The sequence below is a fragment of the Atractosteus spatula genome, chromosome 7, assembly GCF_055471065.1.
Source record: "Atractosteus spatula isolate fAtrSpa1 chromosome 7, fAtrSpa1.hap1, whole genome shotgun sequence".
NCBI lineage: Eukaryota > Metazoa > Chordata > Actinopteri > Semionotiformes > Lepisosteidae > Atractosteus > Atractosteus spatula.
The window spans coordinates 28,475,905-28,492,606 of record NC_142712.1 but is presented as its reverse complement, the minus strand read 5'-3'; the positions used below and the strand labels follow the sequence as shown (position 1 = coordinate 28,492,606).

The 16,702-nt window shown below is 37.6% G+C and overlaps 1 protein-coding gene across 1 annotated transcript in view; it reads left to right on the top strand.

Annotated features, from left to right (window-relative positions):
• The window catches only part of LOC148830765 (neuron navigator 1-like), a 40,372-nt gene extending 24,046 nt beyond the window's left edge, over positions 1–16,326 (top strand). The window contains exons 2-3 of the mRNA XM_088919972.1: positions 4,175–4,277; positions 15,972–16,326. Coding sequence (XP_088776098.1) covers positions 4,175–4,277; positions 15,972–16,326 — 458 coding nt within the window. The remainder of the gene's footprint in view (positions 1–4,174; positions 4,278–15,971) is intronic.
• The last annotated feature ends 376 nt before the right edge of the window (positions 16,327–16,702 follow it).

Genomic DNA, 16,702 nt, shown 5'->3' with positions numbered 1-16,702 from the left:
AACTTTTTGCATGCTATTACATACTTTTGTAATCATTTAAATGTTTTAATACAGTTGAGTAAAATATCAGTTTATTTATATACTGACAGCAAATATATATTTTGCATACATCTTTTTTTATTTTGAAAAAGTTGCACACTTTGTTTACTACAACTTTGCCTAAATTAATTTCAGTTTCATGGCCTGTACTGCTAAGATCAGTTCTTTAATACGTTGACAACAAACAGCATTATGTACATGTTTTTCATTCATACATGTCTTTAAATATGAATGTTATACATTTTGCTTACGTTAAGTATTTTATATAATACCAAGTTCTCAATATAATATGAAAATACATTTTTTTCATACTTTGCCAAAAACATCAGGATTGTATAGAATGCCTAGAAATTCCAGACATTGCCAGGATGTTAAAGTTTACCTGTAACATACTGTATATTAAAATATGAAAGGGGTAAAAAATTAAATGCTACTGCTGCTGGTGCAGAAGCCTGAGTCACTGTTACATTTCTATGCAATTGCTAGTTACAGCCATGTCTGGAATTCCAGGCCCAGCTTGCTAATGGTAATGTACATTTCAAGCAGGCTTGTCCTTAGTAGGGGGAAACAACAGGCAGCGCCATTAATATGCTAGAAGTGAAGGATGTAAATGTTGCTTTAGTGCTCATGATTGCCATGGAAAGGCACCAGGGTCTGCAGAGCTGTGTTTGTCAGCTAATGACCACTTGTGTGCACATCCCATTGATTTCCTTTACAACAGATGGTCTCCTGAAGTGGTCTTAGATACTGTGAGAATATGGTGGCTGACAGTCTCACATACAGAATGTACTGTATCTGGCTATTAAACTACTACACTTAACCCTGCTACTAAAGATGATAATGCTTATTCATGAGGCATAATAATTAATTATAGTCTAGTTGTAAGTGAACTGTACAGATAGTAATGTGTTTGCTATGTTGTTGGGGAATTCTAAGCTTACAGATCATCACTTCCCTTTCTGTTAATTTACACTAAACATACACTAAAAACATGCCAGTCCACATACCAGTTCCTATATTCCATAATTATTAAAGATCCACACTAAGTATTATTCAGTTTTACTCTAGTGTTGGTGGCAGAGAGACCTCTCCAGTCACTGATACATTGTCAGACCTACTTGGAAATTGGACCACATGGTGTGATTTTCATTACTCATGGTAGAGTCAAGTAGAGGGACAACATTTCAAACATTGCATGAAACTCTCTGTGAAAGAATAGTGATATTTATAATAAGTCCAACAGCTATTCTTTCACTATGAAAATAAATACAAGCACTTCAAGGTAAAGGGAAAATGTAACCTTTTGTATTAATCACCACTGCAAATGCCTACTTGTTGTACTATTTTGAGATGAATTTGAGATGAAATTCTTGTGTTCATTTGGATTTTTTTGTAATATTTTGTAAAATGTTTCTATCTTTGGTTAAAAAGAGGTGAATTGTAGTTTTTTGTATCAGAATTAAGTAATTTATCCAACTAAGATGTTATGTTGTTTATCATACCTAATATATCTGAAAAAAAATAAAAACATCAGAACCTAGAAAGTGAATATAATTCAGCCTTGTCATCAGTAAGGAAGGGATCCTTTTATTGTGGACTTTGAGTATCTGTGTAGAATTGTACAGTAACTATATTATCATATCAACCCTACAATTTTAGTCATCTTAATTGTTATTGTTTTGTTTTTTAAATGAAGAACAATGATATTTATGCAGAAAGGAACATTTCCATCACATAGTTTCAAGTCGTTTTTGATGGCTGAGAGTGGGGGGCAAATTTGTTTCTCAATTTTCTTCTAATACAAATTTATTTTTTGCGATTAGAGTAAACAAGTATCTGTAAGAACCTTTATGCAGCTGGCATAGTAATGCCTCCTTTAAAATCAATACAGTTCGTTACAGTACCATGCTGGTAAATTATTTCCTTCTTGACCATAAAGAGTAATAACTTTCTTGGTAGTTCTACTATTTATCTTGACCAAGTCATCTCCAAGTGGAGATTCCTCTTTTACCTTCTATTTGATGTTTTTTTCTTTCACAAACTTTGCCATACCACAAAAGCCTGCACGGCTGAAAATACTGGAGCTGTTATAATATAATTTCATGAACAATAGGTATGAGACTCCTGCTGGATGAAGTGCTGTATCAGTATAGGCTCACCCCTCAGCATTGCTTGTATACAGCAAATTATAGCATACAGTATGTACTGTATGTATTACCCAATGGGGTAAAGGGTCATAATGAAGGATAAAACAGGGGTGTCCACATTGGGAACATCTGTACAATGTACTGTAATAAGGGGTCCAAGACCCCATTTACTACAAGTTACTTCCCCCTTCATTCCAGGCATCTCTTCATAAATTACATCTTCAACCTGAAAGTTGTAATTTATTATATGAGGATTATCTTTATCTGTAATATCTTACAATATTGCTCCCGTCTTATTAGATGTGAAACTAATCTCAATAACATTGTTTTTTTGTAAGTACAGTTTATGATAAAAATCAAGTTATACTACAGAAATATTCTTGATGAATAGTGTATTACAGATTAATATCTGGGTTTTATGGGATTTTATTGCACACATTCTTAACTCTCATGACATTACAGAACCATCCATATGGAATTATAAAATCTTAAGAAGGCTTTTTAACAGTTGGAATCATTAAACAAGTCTGAATTGTTTTTTACCATGTACTATAAATGAGCTCTAATAAATATTTGACCCCATTAAGCAAACTTTCACTATTTGGTCATTCAAGATCACATGGAACCAGTTATGATTAAATTCTATTCCCTTCACACTATCTGAGTGTGTGCTTCACTCTGATGGGTAGTGAAACGTTGGTATCCTCCGACATGCAAGTGGGGGATCATTTGAAAAACTACAGTATATGAACATATTGGGACAGTGCGAAGTGGGAGTAGCTGCAGCGAGCACCGGTAAAATGTCAATGCCCCTTGTGAGGGGGTGGAGGTACTGGTGCAGGGTTAGCAGGAACTAAAAAATAAAACAAAAATGGTGAAAAAATAAACAAAAAGCAAAAAGAAAAGTGTAATGCTGTGCCTTGTGACCTCCAGTCTGGGCTTACCCTATTTAACGGGGTACAACCAGGGGAAAAAGAAGAACTGCTAGCACAGCGGTGACCAGACTGAACTTATCCTGGGTAACTGGGTCCAGTCTGGTAGAGCAGGGTGCGTAAGGCAAAAACAGAACCTTAATGTATGAAAAAGGTGCGCCTGCCATGGTGAGAATACTTGAAAAAGAAAAAGAAAAGAACACCTTACGCAGGTGCAATCTCCTCCAGGAATGCCGGTGTAAAAACTCCTCATTCCAGAGGTGTCCCTGTTGGTTCCTTCGGGGAATGTCCAATGTGCCTTTATAGGACCTGCACACCTGTGGCTCATCACCTAGAAGCTGGGACAGCTATGACTACAAAGGTGACACACTGGCCTGGACATGCCGCTGCGTAATGCCACAATATATTGTAATGCATATGGCCGACATTACAGGTTGTGTGAGCTGGCTTGCCAGCACGGTGATGTCACTGCCCTTTAGCTCAGCTGGCTGGGTAGCTGTTGAGTGATGCTAGAGGCCTATGTTCAAGTCCCCAGCAGTGGGGGACCAACCTGAGGCAGCAGCAGTGAGGGTGCCTACCCACGTGAACCTGAAAGTGCTACATTGGTGTTAGATGTGGGATGGGATAGCCTTTTGCCGAGGATGGTGAATTAAGCGGGTGAGAGTGTAACGCATATGGAGGACATTACAGGTTGTGTGAGCTGGCTTGCTTGTGTGGTGACATCACCTCCCTTCCCTGTGAACAGCAGGGACCTCAGCTACTGGGCTGGAGGGAGCTCTCCCTTTAGCTCAACTGGCTTGTTCCCTCTTGAGTGATGCCAGAGGCCCGGGTTCAAGTCCCCAGCAGTGGGGGACCGACCTGAGGCAGCACCAGCGAGGGCGCATACCCATGTGAACCCAAAAGTGCTATAATATAAATCATTCTTTACATGAAAGGGAATTGTTATTGTTATTATTATTAATTAATAATAATAATAATAATAATCAGCAAATTGTCTACGATTAACCATGAAAATGTGCCCCACTCTTTTCACCTTCTGTCTGGTTTCTCCCACAGACCCAGAGTCCCAGAGGAAACGCACTGTACAGAATGTTCTGGATCTGAGACAAAACCTGGAAGATACAATGTCCAGTTTGCGGGGATCACAGCTAAGTCACAGGTTAGCAGAGAATTTTTACATTCCCTGTCAATTTGAGAAACTTGAAAATTTTCCTGAGCCTCCTTTTATAAGACTGTGTACTGTTTCCTAAATGAAGGCTTTTTATTTCAATGCTTTGCTACAGTACATGTAGTGAAAAAGAAAGGAAAGTTTTGGCAGCTTGTATTTTTTAATACATACAAATGAAAACAAGCAACTCAGGAACCATGGTGTTTGCTGAACGTCATTTTGCTTGCACTGAAAACAAACTTTTATTTTTTGGCCTGAACATGAGAGAGACTACATAGCAAATATAGCAGAGGTTACACACACCTTTTGGTTTTCACTGCAGCTTGGCCTTTTTTCTTACAATAAATGATCCAAAAGATTGCTTGGTTGGAGTTTTTGCTATTGTCTTTTTACTCAAAATTTGGTGATTTTAAGCTAGTTAAGAAATGCAATAGTCACAATGCTACCTCCTACGTCTTTAGGAATTGAAAACAATTAAAGAGTTCAAATTAAACCTATCAGTAGTTCTATCAAAGGTTTGATTATTTAGTTGGGTGCTCAGATGGAAGTTACAGCATGTGGGTCTCCAGGAAATAGCATAGGGAACCCCTGGACTGTTGGCATTGCTTTCTCTCAGCACTGGGACTCTGGGAAATTGAATTTCTTGGTTGACAAAGTTTCAGCAAAGTTTTAGTTGTACTGTATATTTCTGAAGATGCAATAGAGAGGGGACATGTTGAACACTCCATAATTTGTGTTTGAATAAGAATTTGAATGCTATCTTTCAGCTAGCTTTGTATCAGTAAGGATACAAAAGCTACAGTACAATAAAATGTCTGGTGCATAGGCTCCAACAAAGCAGGATCTAACAAAGTCAGAGGAAATTGTCAGCTCACTCATCACAGCTTTCGGTGGCAACGTTTACACTGAAACCATATCACATTAATAAAGTCCTTCAGCAGTTAAGTGTTACTTCATGAGAATGAGGCAGCAATGTACACACTGGGACGGCTCCTTTTAACAGCCTGTTGCAGGGCCCCAGGCAAAGCCGAGAGAGAACTTAATGCTTTAGCTGGTCATTAGCTGAGTCATAAAGAACAGATCTAGTATACATCACTCACTAACTGCTTACAGGTTTTTGTTGTATTCTTCTGCAAATGATTTTCATGATAAATTACCCCGTTCTTTTTTATTTGCTCCAAAATCCCAGTTGTAAAATGTTAAATAGCAACTTTACAAGTATGACTTTATTTTACTTTTTTTGGAATATCCTTTAAGAAATAAATTAGTGCTTAGAAATGTACAACTGAAGTAAGGATTCTGTATGCTGAACCAAAATTGTCCCTACAAAGTTTTGTCTAAGATGGCAGTGTTATGTCTGCATCAGCATGTACAGTACAGTAATCAAAGCAGTGATTTACTGCCTTAAATTTCTTATTAGCTTTGATACAGATAGCAGAATGCAGGATATATTGAGGTAAATGTAATTTGATTTGTAAAGCCATTCTAAATTGTTCATGGCCCAATTATGCTGTCTTCCTTGCTACACATTTCATGCACAGCCTAGAAATGCTTTCAGGGATGGCTGTTAACATTAAAATCTGTCCTGGAAGTCATTGAATTGTACAGTAGGAAAGCTTTAATGCAGAAACTCTGCAGCGGAAGTGCAACTGACAGATGGAATTTGAATACATGCAGTATTACATCCTGTACAATTAATTGTACTGTACAATTAATTCAAACACCTAAACATGTTGGTATGGACTTTCAGAAACAGACATCTGACAAAAATTAAACCTTTCGAGAACAAATTGTTAGTTTCAAAAGCAAACATAAAACTAATTAAGGAAAAAGAACATAGATAACAATATTACCTCCCAACATCAATGGCACCCCTATCCATGTCACCAGCCACATGATCCCCAAACTATGAAAAATTATAAAGCTGTAATAGAAGCACAGTGCAATAACTTTATGACCACTACAGCAGCAGCACTCAAAGACTCCACCATCACCTCTTGTACCAGGGGTCATGTATGCTGATATAAAGATAGGCTACAATCCAGTGATAATAATAATAACAATTGCTTACACTTACTGTATATAGCACTTTTCTGGCCACTCCACTCAAAGCGCTTTACAGGTAATGGGGACTCCCCTCCCCCACCACTAATGTGCAGCCCCACCTGGATGATGCAACAGCAGCCATAGTCCACCAGAACACTCATGACACATCAGCTATTAATGGGGAGGAGAACAGAGTAATGAAGCCAATTCATAGATGGGGATTATTAGGAGGCCATGATTGGTAAGGGCCAATGGGAAATTTGGCCAGGACACCAGGGTTACACCCCTACTCTTTTCAAGAAATGCCCTGGGATTTTTAATGACCACAGAGAGTCAGGACCTCAGATTTACATCTCATCCGAAGGACAGCACCTTTTGTCAGTATAGTGTCCCCGTCACTATACTGGGGCATTAGGACCCACACAGATCACAGGATGAGCGCCTCCTGCTGGCCCCACTAACACCTCTTCCAGTAGCAACCTTAGTTTTTCCCAGGAGGTCTCCCATCCAGGTACTGACTAGGCTCACACCTGCTGAACTTCAGTGGGTTACCAGTTGTGAGTTGCAGGGTGATATGGCTGCTGGCCATATGATACCATACTGTATGTGATGCCAGGAGAGGGAATGTGGAGGCTTCCAATGCAGCATCAGCATCATTTAACCATGGTCAGACCAGCTAACCAAATCCATCTCTGCCACTGCAAGAGGCTCGGAGTCATCATCTAGAGAGTTTCAAGTGAAAATTGGGAATATACATATTTAAAACATGTTAACCGGTGCCCTGCACATCCTCAGGCAAAGTGTATATCCAGGGGTTTAGGAACTAGCTTCATCTGATCCTGGCAATGATGGGTCAGACACTCTGAGAAGAAATTATAAATGTATCATTATATCATTTTATTAGATAATTTAGAGGCTGAATTTATATTAAATCAAATGTTGTCCTAGAAATAGCTTCAGCAGCATGCCCATCTTCCAAACTAACTACTCATTAACAGCTTCCTATGAAGCATTTATTAAAAAAATAAATAAAGTGAGTAAGACAATTTTCTTTGTTGATCACTAGATTTCAAACATACTGTATTATGTATTGGGTCAACAACCTTGCTCCAATGATTCCACAGATCTTACTGCATTGCAGAACAGAGAATGACAAAAGAAAGATGTCCCAGGAAGCTCATATTGTGATTGGAAAATATTAGCTATTAAAGATATCTGCTACGATATTACTGTGGTTCATTTGTTACTACAATGGCAAAAACTGAAAGAATTACCTGTAAGAAGGATATGTTTACAGAAAATAAGAAAATAGGAATCACATGTTTTCTGTAAACGTGAACTTTTCTTCTAAATGGCATATCATGATTACTTAACTGTTGGGTCAAGACACTATCCACAAATCCAGAATAAACAATAAAATGAAGCCAGTTAATCATTAAATAGTAGGAAAAATACTAATACTAAAACTTTACATGTTTGCTCTTGTAGCAACTGTTGTTGGGAAAATTCAAATCTCTTCTTCTGCTTAACCTTTGCCGAATCAAGTGATAAACTACATTCTAGTGATGAAATCATTCTGGAGCTGGAAGCATCACGTAGTAGATGAGAGTTGTCAATTTCGTTTGTTTTATTTCAATTAGTTTGCCATTCTGGGTCAGTGCTCAGCTTCAGATTAAGTCCTGAATGATTTTGGCAAATTGCCTTTCTCAATATTCACAGTCTCCTTCACTTCACAAGCAAACTCTTCTTTCTTGGTAGGTGAGCCCATCTTAAGGCAATTTTCCCAGTTAAATTTAACCATTCCTTCCAGTACGTTGAAGACGTCAACTTTGCGGACGTTTTACATATTCAATGTAAAAGAGATTTTAAAACACTTTTTTGTCCTTTTGTTTAAAACAAAAATAGAATAAGAAAAATTTTGAATTAAGAAACGAATGCTTGCCAAACCATTTTCCAAAACTGAAAATAGCCTTCACATGCTGCGCACAAGTATTTATTAAAACAGAAATCTTGTTTAGTCCTAATAGCTCATGTGGATGTGTAGTGACATGAACGTCATTAAATAATCTGTGAGTGGTTTGAATTAATTTCATTGCAGGAAAGCAATCTCAGATTTCTCATTTACATCCTACAGTACTGTATATACCTAAAAACTGCCAACAGGGAGTTATATTGCTAGAAATGATTGCTTTTGAAGGGAAAAGGTTTGTTTCTACATTTAGCCTACTTTAGGCAGAGTTAATGTTCCCTAATGAACAGGCCAAGTAATTCATTCACATGATTATTTTTTGTTTAGCAAAAAATGATACGGCATAGATTGCCATTTTAAATATTAAACTGAATTAAATCCATAAAGAAAGTGTTATATAGCCCTTGTTTAGAAATGTTCATCTATCCATTTTCTAACCACTTCGTCCAATTCATGCTTACGGAGGAACAGATACAGACAAATACAGTACCCACATGTTTTTTTATAATATAATATATACATGTTTTTTGGACTGTGGGAAGAAGCAGGGGCATCTGAAGGAAACCACTGCAGACACAGGGAGAATATGGAAACTCCAAGCAGGTAGCATTCCAGGTCTGGAATTGAATCCAGAGCCCCAGGGCTCAATGCAAACCACTGCAACATGTGCCAAAAATTCGATTAGAAATATCTTTAGTTAAAATAATAGGAATTTAGTGACAATGATTACATTTTTTCTCAGAAATCAGTTTTACGGTATAATGAAATAATTAAAATATTGAACGATGGTTTGTTTTACTAAAATTATTTAATTAGTTAGTGTTATCAAATCTACAGTAAATGTATTTTTTAAAGATGTGCACTCACCAATCGTTTTCTTCCAAGTATGGAATCAGCAGTTCTTAATGAGCTCTGTAATTCTCACTGATAACATTGTAAGCTCACAGATGTCCAGCAAGCCACAAAGATTGTTCTTGCATGACATGTCACACTTACTCTGCCCAATTTGACATCAACTCACTTCTTGGCTAAGTGTGTCCTACCCCAAGGACAATCCGAGACACACTTGGCTAATAATGCAGTCCATGTCTGAAACAACTATTTGGTATTAAAAAAACAGAATAAAAGTATTTGAAGTTTAGGAAAAATCTTAAGATCTTGAATACAAAAACAGAACAAAATTACTGCCTGTTAAATATAAAGCCAAAAGGATATTACTACATGCAGATGTTTTAGACACAGGGGTAAAGCAGATGGACAGATGCAGTCCAAGGTTATTGGACTCCACAGCCAATTTCCTGCAGTGAGTTCGAAGCAAAGCATGAGGCAGTTCAGGGATGTCTTTGCTGTGCGACCTTGTTCGTATCCTGAAGCCAGTTTTTTTAAGCTATTTTCAGATGCATTTCATGGGAAAGCTTGACGGCAAAAGGAAATGAAACATTCATACATCCTGTAGGCTGATAAGCAGCAATCTTACACCTGCCAGCTCCCATTGAGCTCTGGAATCATTCATCTTGTCTGACAGCGGAATGGCTTACATGGAAGCCACATCATGTTAAACTTACTCCAGTGTTCACAATATTGTGTATACTGGAGCAGAACTGTGACAAATAACTAATAGCCGGATGCAATAGTCACCGTGCCTGAAGTGAAGCCAGCTAGTTCCAGCTAGTTCGGATACGGTGATGTCAGCGCCCTCACTGAGCATAGCAGGGACCTCAGCTGCCCGGGCTGAGGGAGGTCTCCTTTAGCTCATGCAGCTGGTTCCCTGTTGCGTTACACTGGGGATCCGGGTTCGTGCCCCAGGTGCTGCGGGACGGAACGGGTGGCGGAGGGCACAAGCCCGCGTGGAACCGCGACGATCACACCAGGAGAACATAACAGTGTAGCTGTTTGGTACACAATGTTATATAAAACTGACCAAACTGATGGTAATGACATAGAATTTAACCTCATGTAGAACAAAATCTTCTTATTCTTAATTTACCATTCTAATGCTCTATATGTTCAGGTGGGTAGCTGCGTCAGCATGCATAGGCTGCAAAGGAACAAGTAATAGGTTTATCCCATGCTGAAAAAAAGAAGAAAGAGAACACAACGTTTCGGCCGTGGAGCCTTCTTCAGGTGTGAGAGACAGGGCAGTAGGCAAAGGTAAAGTAGCGGGAGAACAAAGGTTGGGAGGGAGGAGGAGTGAGAGGTGGGAGCAGGGGACAGAAAGAGAGGCCAATCAAGAGGTGTGAAGTCAGAATGGGTGCAGAGAGGTGTGAAATGAAACTTCCAATGAATGGAGAAAATTTAAAAGAACAGTAGCCTGTTGTTAAGAGAAGGGAGAATGTGTGATCCTAGCTGCAGAATTATTTTGGTTTCGGTTGTCTTTCTGATGTATGAGTTCGGAAAACCGTCTTTGAGAACACAGACGGAGACATTAGAGTGGTCGTGGCCGTCAGAGGTGAAATGAGAAACAATGGGCTTGGAGAGATCTTTAATCTTCACAGCCCTGACATGTTCTCTGAAGCGGTCTCCAAGTCTCCTTCCTGTTTCTCCAATGTAGATGGCTGGGCATTTACTGCAAGAGATACAGTAAATAAGGTTGCTGGAGGTACAAGATGCTGTCTGGGTGATCCGGAATTGTCCTGAGGGGCCTTGAATGAGTGTGGTGATGCTCTATATAGCATTCTTAGCCACTCTGGAATACACTTCTGGATTATGGTTGTTCTCCAAAGTTCAATAACAGCCTTCACTTTTTATGATGATATGCGTACAGTAATCTATAATGGATCGATTAGAAGGGCTTTTGTAATCCAGATAAGAGTTAAACAAGATTATGTCATCACTCCTGCTCTATTTTCAATATTTTTGAGTGTCATAATATATTGCAGATAAGCTCCCTGCTGGAGTACAACTGACTTGCATGTTAAATCTACAAGACTCCTGACCAAAACTAAAACCATCCTGGCAGTTATTCTACCTTGCAGTTATTCGTTTATGCATAAATTGAGAGGACAGACACACCAACTTCAGTGTTTTAGCCTGGGCAGCCCAAACCACAAGAACTGAAGCTATGATCATCTGCCAGCAAATGTTAAAAATTTCAACAGCACACTTTCCAAAACAACTTGCAAACAAATTGAAGAACATTACCTTATACTGTATGTATGTGACTTCTCTTCTTTGCATTTTGCATTAGAATGAAGAGTAAAGGTTGTTTTAACACCACAACCACAAATTAACAGTTAATGATCATAAAATGTATTTGAGAGATAAAGATGGCATTTTTAAGATGATAAAGGGAAATAGCTGATATTAGAAATGTTCATGTCATTCATGTTGTTAACCAAAGTAGGAGCACAAGGCATGCCTCAGGCTGTGGCACGAGAAAGATCACTCTTCAATAATCTTCACTTAAGAGGTAGAACTGCTTCTTATACTAGAAATACTACCAAAAACACAAAAAGAACCAAGTAATTATAGTCTACCAAGTGTTACCTTCTATTACATGTTTTTGCTTTTGCTGTCTTGTTTTGCTGGCTTGTTGATTACCTTATCAATGCATTTTGGAAGTTTGGAAGTACATCATCAGATAAAATGTGACTTTGGGATCGATTGTCTTGTTTTTTAAAAAAAAACACGTTTTTTTTAAAGCTCCGGTTGTCCTTTTTCAATTGATAACATGTTTTTGTGGTTTTGTTGGTAAAAAACAATTAAATATGATGCAGGAATCAAAAGTAAATATTGATTTACACCATGGACACTTGAGACTACGCAAAGCATGGGAGACGTTTGATTAAATGAATGTTTTTTTTTCGGTGAAGCTCTAGTTGAACCTTTTTTGATTAATAAAAGGTTTTCTGTAAAGGTTTTGTGGTTTTGGTGATGTAAAACGATGAAGTGAGATGCTCCTTTTAAGTCAAGTTTCTTAGACAGTAGCCGCATGCGGCCACATTTCCACTAAAAGTTTGAAGCAAGCTGTTGCATGTAAAAAGTAAAACAAACTGGAAATATAAACAGGAAAAAACATCAAAATTGAAGAAGCTACTAATAAAAAAGAAATAAACAGAAAGTTAGGTTATATAGTTGAAAGTATAAATTTTAAATTAAGAGATGGCATGTTACCTAAACAATGTTAGAAATCATTTACAATTTTGTGTTCAGCTTTAGTCACCAAAATACAAGGAAGATATTGTTGCCCTGGATTTTTTAAGAGAAAAGCAATCACATTCCTGTGCTCAAAGTAATGACCTAAAAGAATTCAAACTTTTTAAAAACTTGAACAAAGAAAACTACAAGACGATCTGATTCAAGTATTCAAAATCCTAAGAATAGCAAAGTAATACAAAGGGTTGTATAAGGGAGTATGGAATATGGAATCAAGTCATGTTATTGAAGCTTATAACCAAAAGGCCCAAATGACATCTTCTTGTTTGTAATCTTTCTCATGTTCTTATATTGGGTGAGTTATGTCATCTAAATGTCAGACTCCAGGTTCCTAAGGTCCTTTTTTCCTTGTTGAACCAAAGTCGTAAAATTGGTCAAAGCAAACATAAAGCAATATTAATTTCGATTCCTAGGAAATTATGGATCTCAATTAAACCTGGTGTAGAAAACAATATCTTGAGCAGAGCCTGGCACTTTGAGACTCAAAGATGTCGGATACATAAATCAAGGAAAGGGTGATGAAGAGAATTCACCATGGCTAGATTATGCAGTGCATTACCAGACAACACCCACTCAAACAACCAGAATGCGCAGATACTGTGCTGTTTTTATCACCTTGGATTCATTTTTGACAGTAGTAATTAGCAAATATAGTACACCAAGAAAAATGTGTTTATATTTTAAATATTATAGAGTCCAGTGGCTTTAGATTTCTGACGTGGTTGATTTATGTTTCTTGCACTGGTTTTTAGTTTTCCAAAGTAAAAGAACAAAATAAATAAAAATAATGACTCCCAAAACATTAACAAATAGGAAAAAGAAGTTTCATTATAAATTGAACTGGAGAAACATTTTCTTGCCCCAGTAAATTCCCCTGTTGATGAAAGACCTTTGTCTTGATATAAAAATAGCTTTAACATCTACATACGATCACTTGGGATATGCAGTGTTTGCATTATTAATTGGAGTTTATGCATCTGCTTATGTAATATTCAGACTGCACTTCAGCAAGAAGCCTAATGTAAGGAACAGGCTTTGCTAATATTGGCAGTTTGACTTTTCTTCAAAAACTAACTCTTGTTAATTTGCTCTATCCCACTAAAATTTGAAAGTCTCAATATTCTTTTTATAGTTAGTGTAGAAAAGCAGAAAGAAGCAATGTTAACTGAAGTTGGGTATATTGTACCTTTCAACTACACACTTGAACTACAAACAACACGTAAATTCATTATACTGTTACGTGATGGGTTCAGCGAGGATGGAGACAAGAACTCAAGCTCTTTTAGTACACACAGTCGTCACTTTATTAGTTGGATGGGTGTTCGGCTCAGCAACAACCACACAAGAACGAAGACCAGCCAAGCAGGTTACAACACACTAGGGTCATTTCGGGTACAGGTATGTGGGCATAGGGTGGTAAGTGGGCACAGGTATAAAAGGGGTGCAAAACTGGGGGATACATATTTTACAGTTATCTACCTCTTTTAAAAAGAATTTGCCCTTATCTTTCAAAAACAGTATTGTACAAATGCACTATTGTCTGAAACATGAACCTTTAACTTCTAAGTCAGCATGTATAACTATTAGCTGGTCTTCACGTGGTCTTCACGTGGAGGCAAATGACTTTGTTGAGTAATACTTCAACAGCACAATATTGAAGATATTTCTTTTGCCTTTCTCACTAGTCATAAAAAAGTTTTATTATTTGCACATTATTTAATTTAACATATTGACAAGCAGTGAAATGTCTTTGGTATAGATAATTTGATTTGATTACAGTATCTTAGCTTTGGGGTTTGTTAGATACAGGGCCATCTGGAATGATGGTTATCTGTTTTTCTTTAACCACTGCAGATTAACAATGAAAGCCGTGAAGTATTTTTTCTTGTTTTTTTCTATTTCTGATTTTTCCTGATTGACCTTGTCTTTGACATATGGGGACTTCTAATTCCTTTTAATGATATGAAAACCATGAAACCAAATGTATTATCATACAACAATGCCTCCAAACACAAAAATTGAAAAGAAAATTGCCTGTTGCTCAATTTCAGCATTATAGTTTTTAATAGACAGATCTATAAATGCCTCTCAATTCAGGCTAGATATGACTGTTCATTCACCTGTTGAACAAACTTTAGAAAAACATCATATGGTGCATCTACTTATGTGCACAGATTGGTAATGTGTTGCTGTGGTTCTCATCGAATTGTTTACAATTGTATTGGTCATCATTAACAGAAACACAGTATTTCATATGCCAAAAACCTATTGTGGCATAGTGTTATAAATATCAAAATTGCACCTCAGGCAAGGTATACTTGCTTTAATTTTAGAAAGGAAGAAGCGACATCAGAAAGTTCTACTCTTTGTTTATAGTATATGCAGACTGAATACAAAATCTTAAGTTAAATGTATTTTTAGGCTGATATTAGTTATTAGTCATTTAAAATGCACAAGTTTGATTATGTTGGTATGTTGGTAGCTGTTTCATATTGTGTTTCATAGTGTAACACTTCGCTTTGCCTTCAATTTCTTCATGATGCTTCGATGCTACACAGCAACCAGAGGAGTAGAATGCTGCAGCTATTTTCAACCAGCTTACCACATAACAGAGAGACCCTGGCAACTACCTTAAAGACAGGAAATGGAGTTTAGAACGATCAATCAGGACAGCAATACAATTGAACAGACCCCATTTGACTAGATTTGATTATATTTGGCCATATTACCTACAGGATGATAGAATGTTCATTCTGAATGAATATCACAGGATCTTTAACAGTCAAGACCAAGTTTTAGTATTTTTTGTATTAGCCCCACAGCAGAGAGCAAGAATAATCAGTAATCAGGTCTACCACTTTTGATTTTACTGGCCCTGAAGGAAGATAGTTCTTGCATTTACCAATACCAGCCTGAAAGCAATACATTTCTTTAATAGTACCATGGTTAACTTGGGAACTTGGATCAAAGCTTTTTCCCTTTTTGATGTGATGAGTTATGATAAAATGCAGGCATGATCCCAGAGTTAACACTCTTGCAAATGGACAGCATAGAAGGACAGAATAGGGCAGAATGAAAGTTTACAAATGAAGCAACCATTCATATCATTTAGTTTTGAATAAATAATCATTCCAAGCATTTCTTCAAGGAAGCTAGGATATCAGCTTCAAGAGCATGGCTGGGTATATTTTATTGCAGTCTCCCACAACCCTTTGTCTAAAGAAGTGCCTCTTAGATGTCAATTTTAAAAACTCTCTCAGTTGACTCTGAAGAAATGCAATGAGCTGACTGTCTATGTTTTTTAGGGCTATGAATGCTTGATTCAGGTCTGTACAAGGCTAAAAATATTCCTTTCATTGTCCATGTCCATGTCACTGAAGGACATTCTTTTAAGCTCAAGAATGCATCTAATCTGTGTTCTCTGGACTGATTCTTGAGCAAATTCATTGTGCACTTTAAATATAACATCCCTTGATTTAATTTCATTCTTGCCATCATTTTGTTTTGTTGCCCAGCTGCCTGGAGAACAACGTCTGCTATGACAGCGATGAGACCAACCCCCGCAGTGTGTCCAGTATGTCTAACCGGTCATCACCACTGTCATGGCGCTATGGTCAGTCCAGTCCGCGATTGCAAGCTGGGGATGCCCCCTCCTCAGCTGGAGGCTACCACAGTCAGAGCACACAGTATGCCTCACATACCATGCCCATGAGGAGCCCCAGTCGGCTGAGTCACATCTCCCGCATTGAGCTAATCGAAAGCCTAGACGCTGATGACTCAGACCTGAAATCTGGATACATGAGTGACAGTGACCTCTTGAGCAAAAGTCTTCATGACGATGATGATGACGATGACCTCGCCAATGGGTAAGAGCAACAATCCCATCTTAAATGTGTTCTGCTTTTTAAAAAACTGTGTAGACATTTCAGGAGCAGATTTTATAAAACTTAGAAATTCTGTGCCACAGTATATAGGTAATCCCTGTATTTAACTCACCTTTGAATATTTTACCTCATGATGCAGGTGACTAAGCAATGTGTCATTAATCAGTTCCTGTTAAAGGACATTCATCAATCCTTCCAAAATACAATAACTGTAGGGATATAGTTTCCCCTTCTAAAGTGACTCCTAAACTGAGTATTTCCAATGCACAAAGTCCAGTAGTATTTTAAGTTCCATGGTTTAGTTTCATTAAGACAGAGTCCAGTAATGCTGTCAGGTGTACTAAGGTTATCCTGCTCTTGTA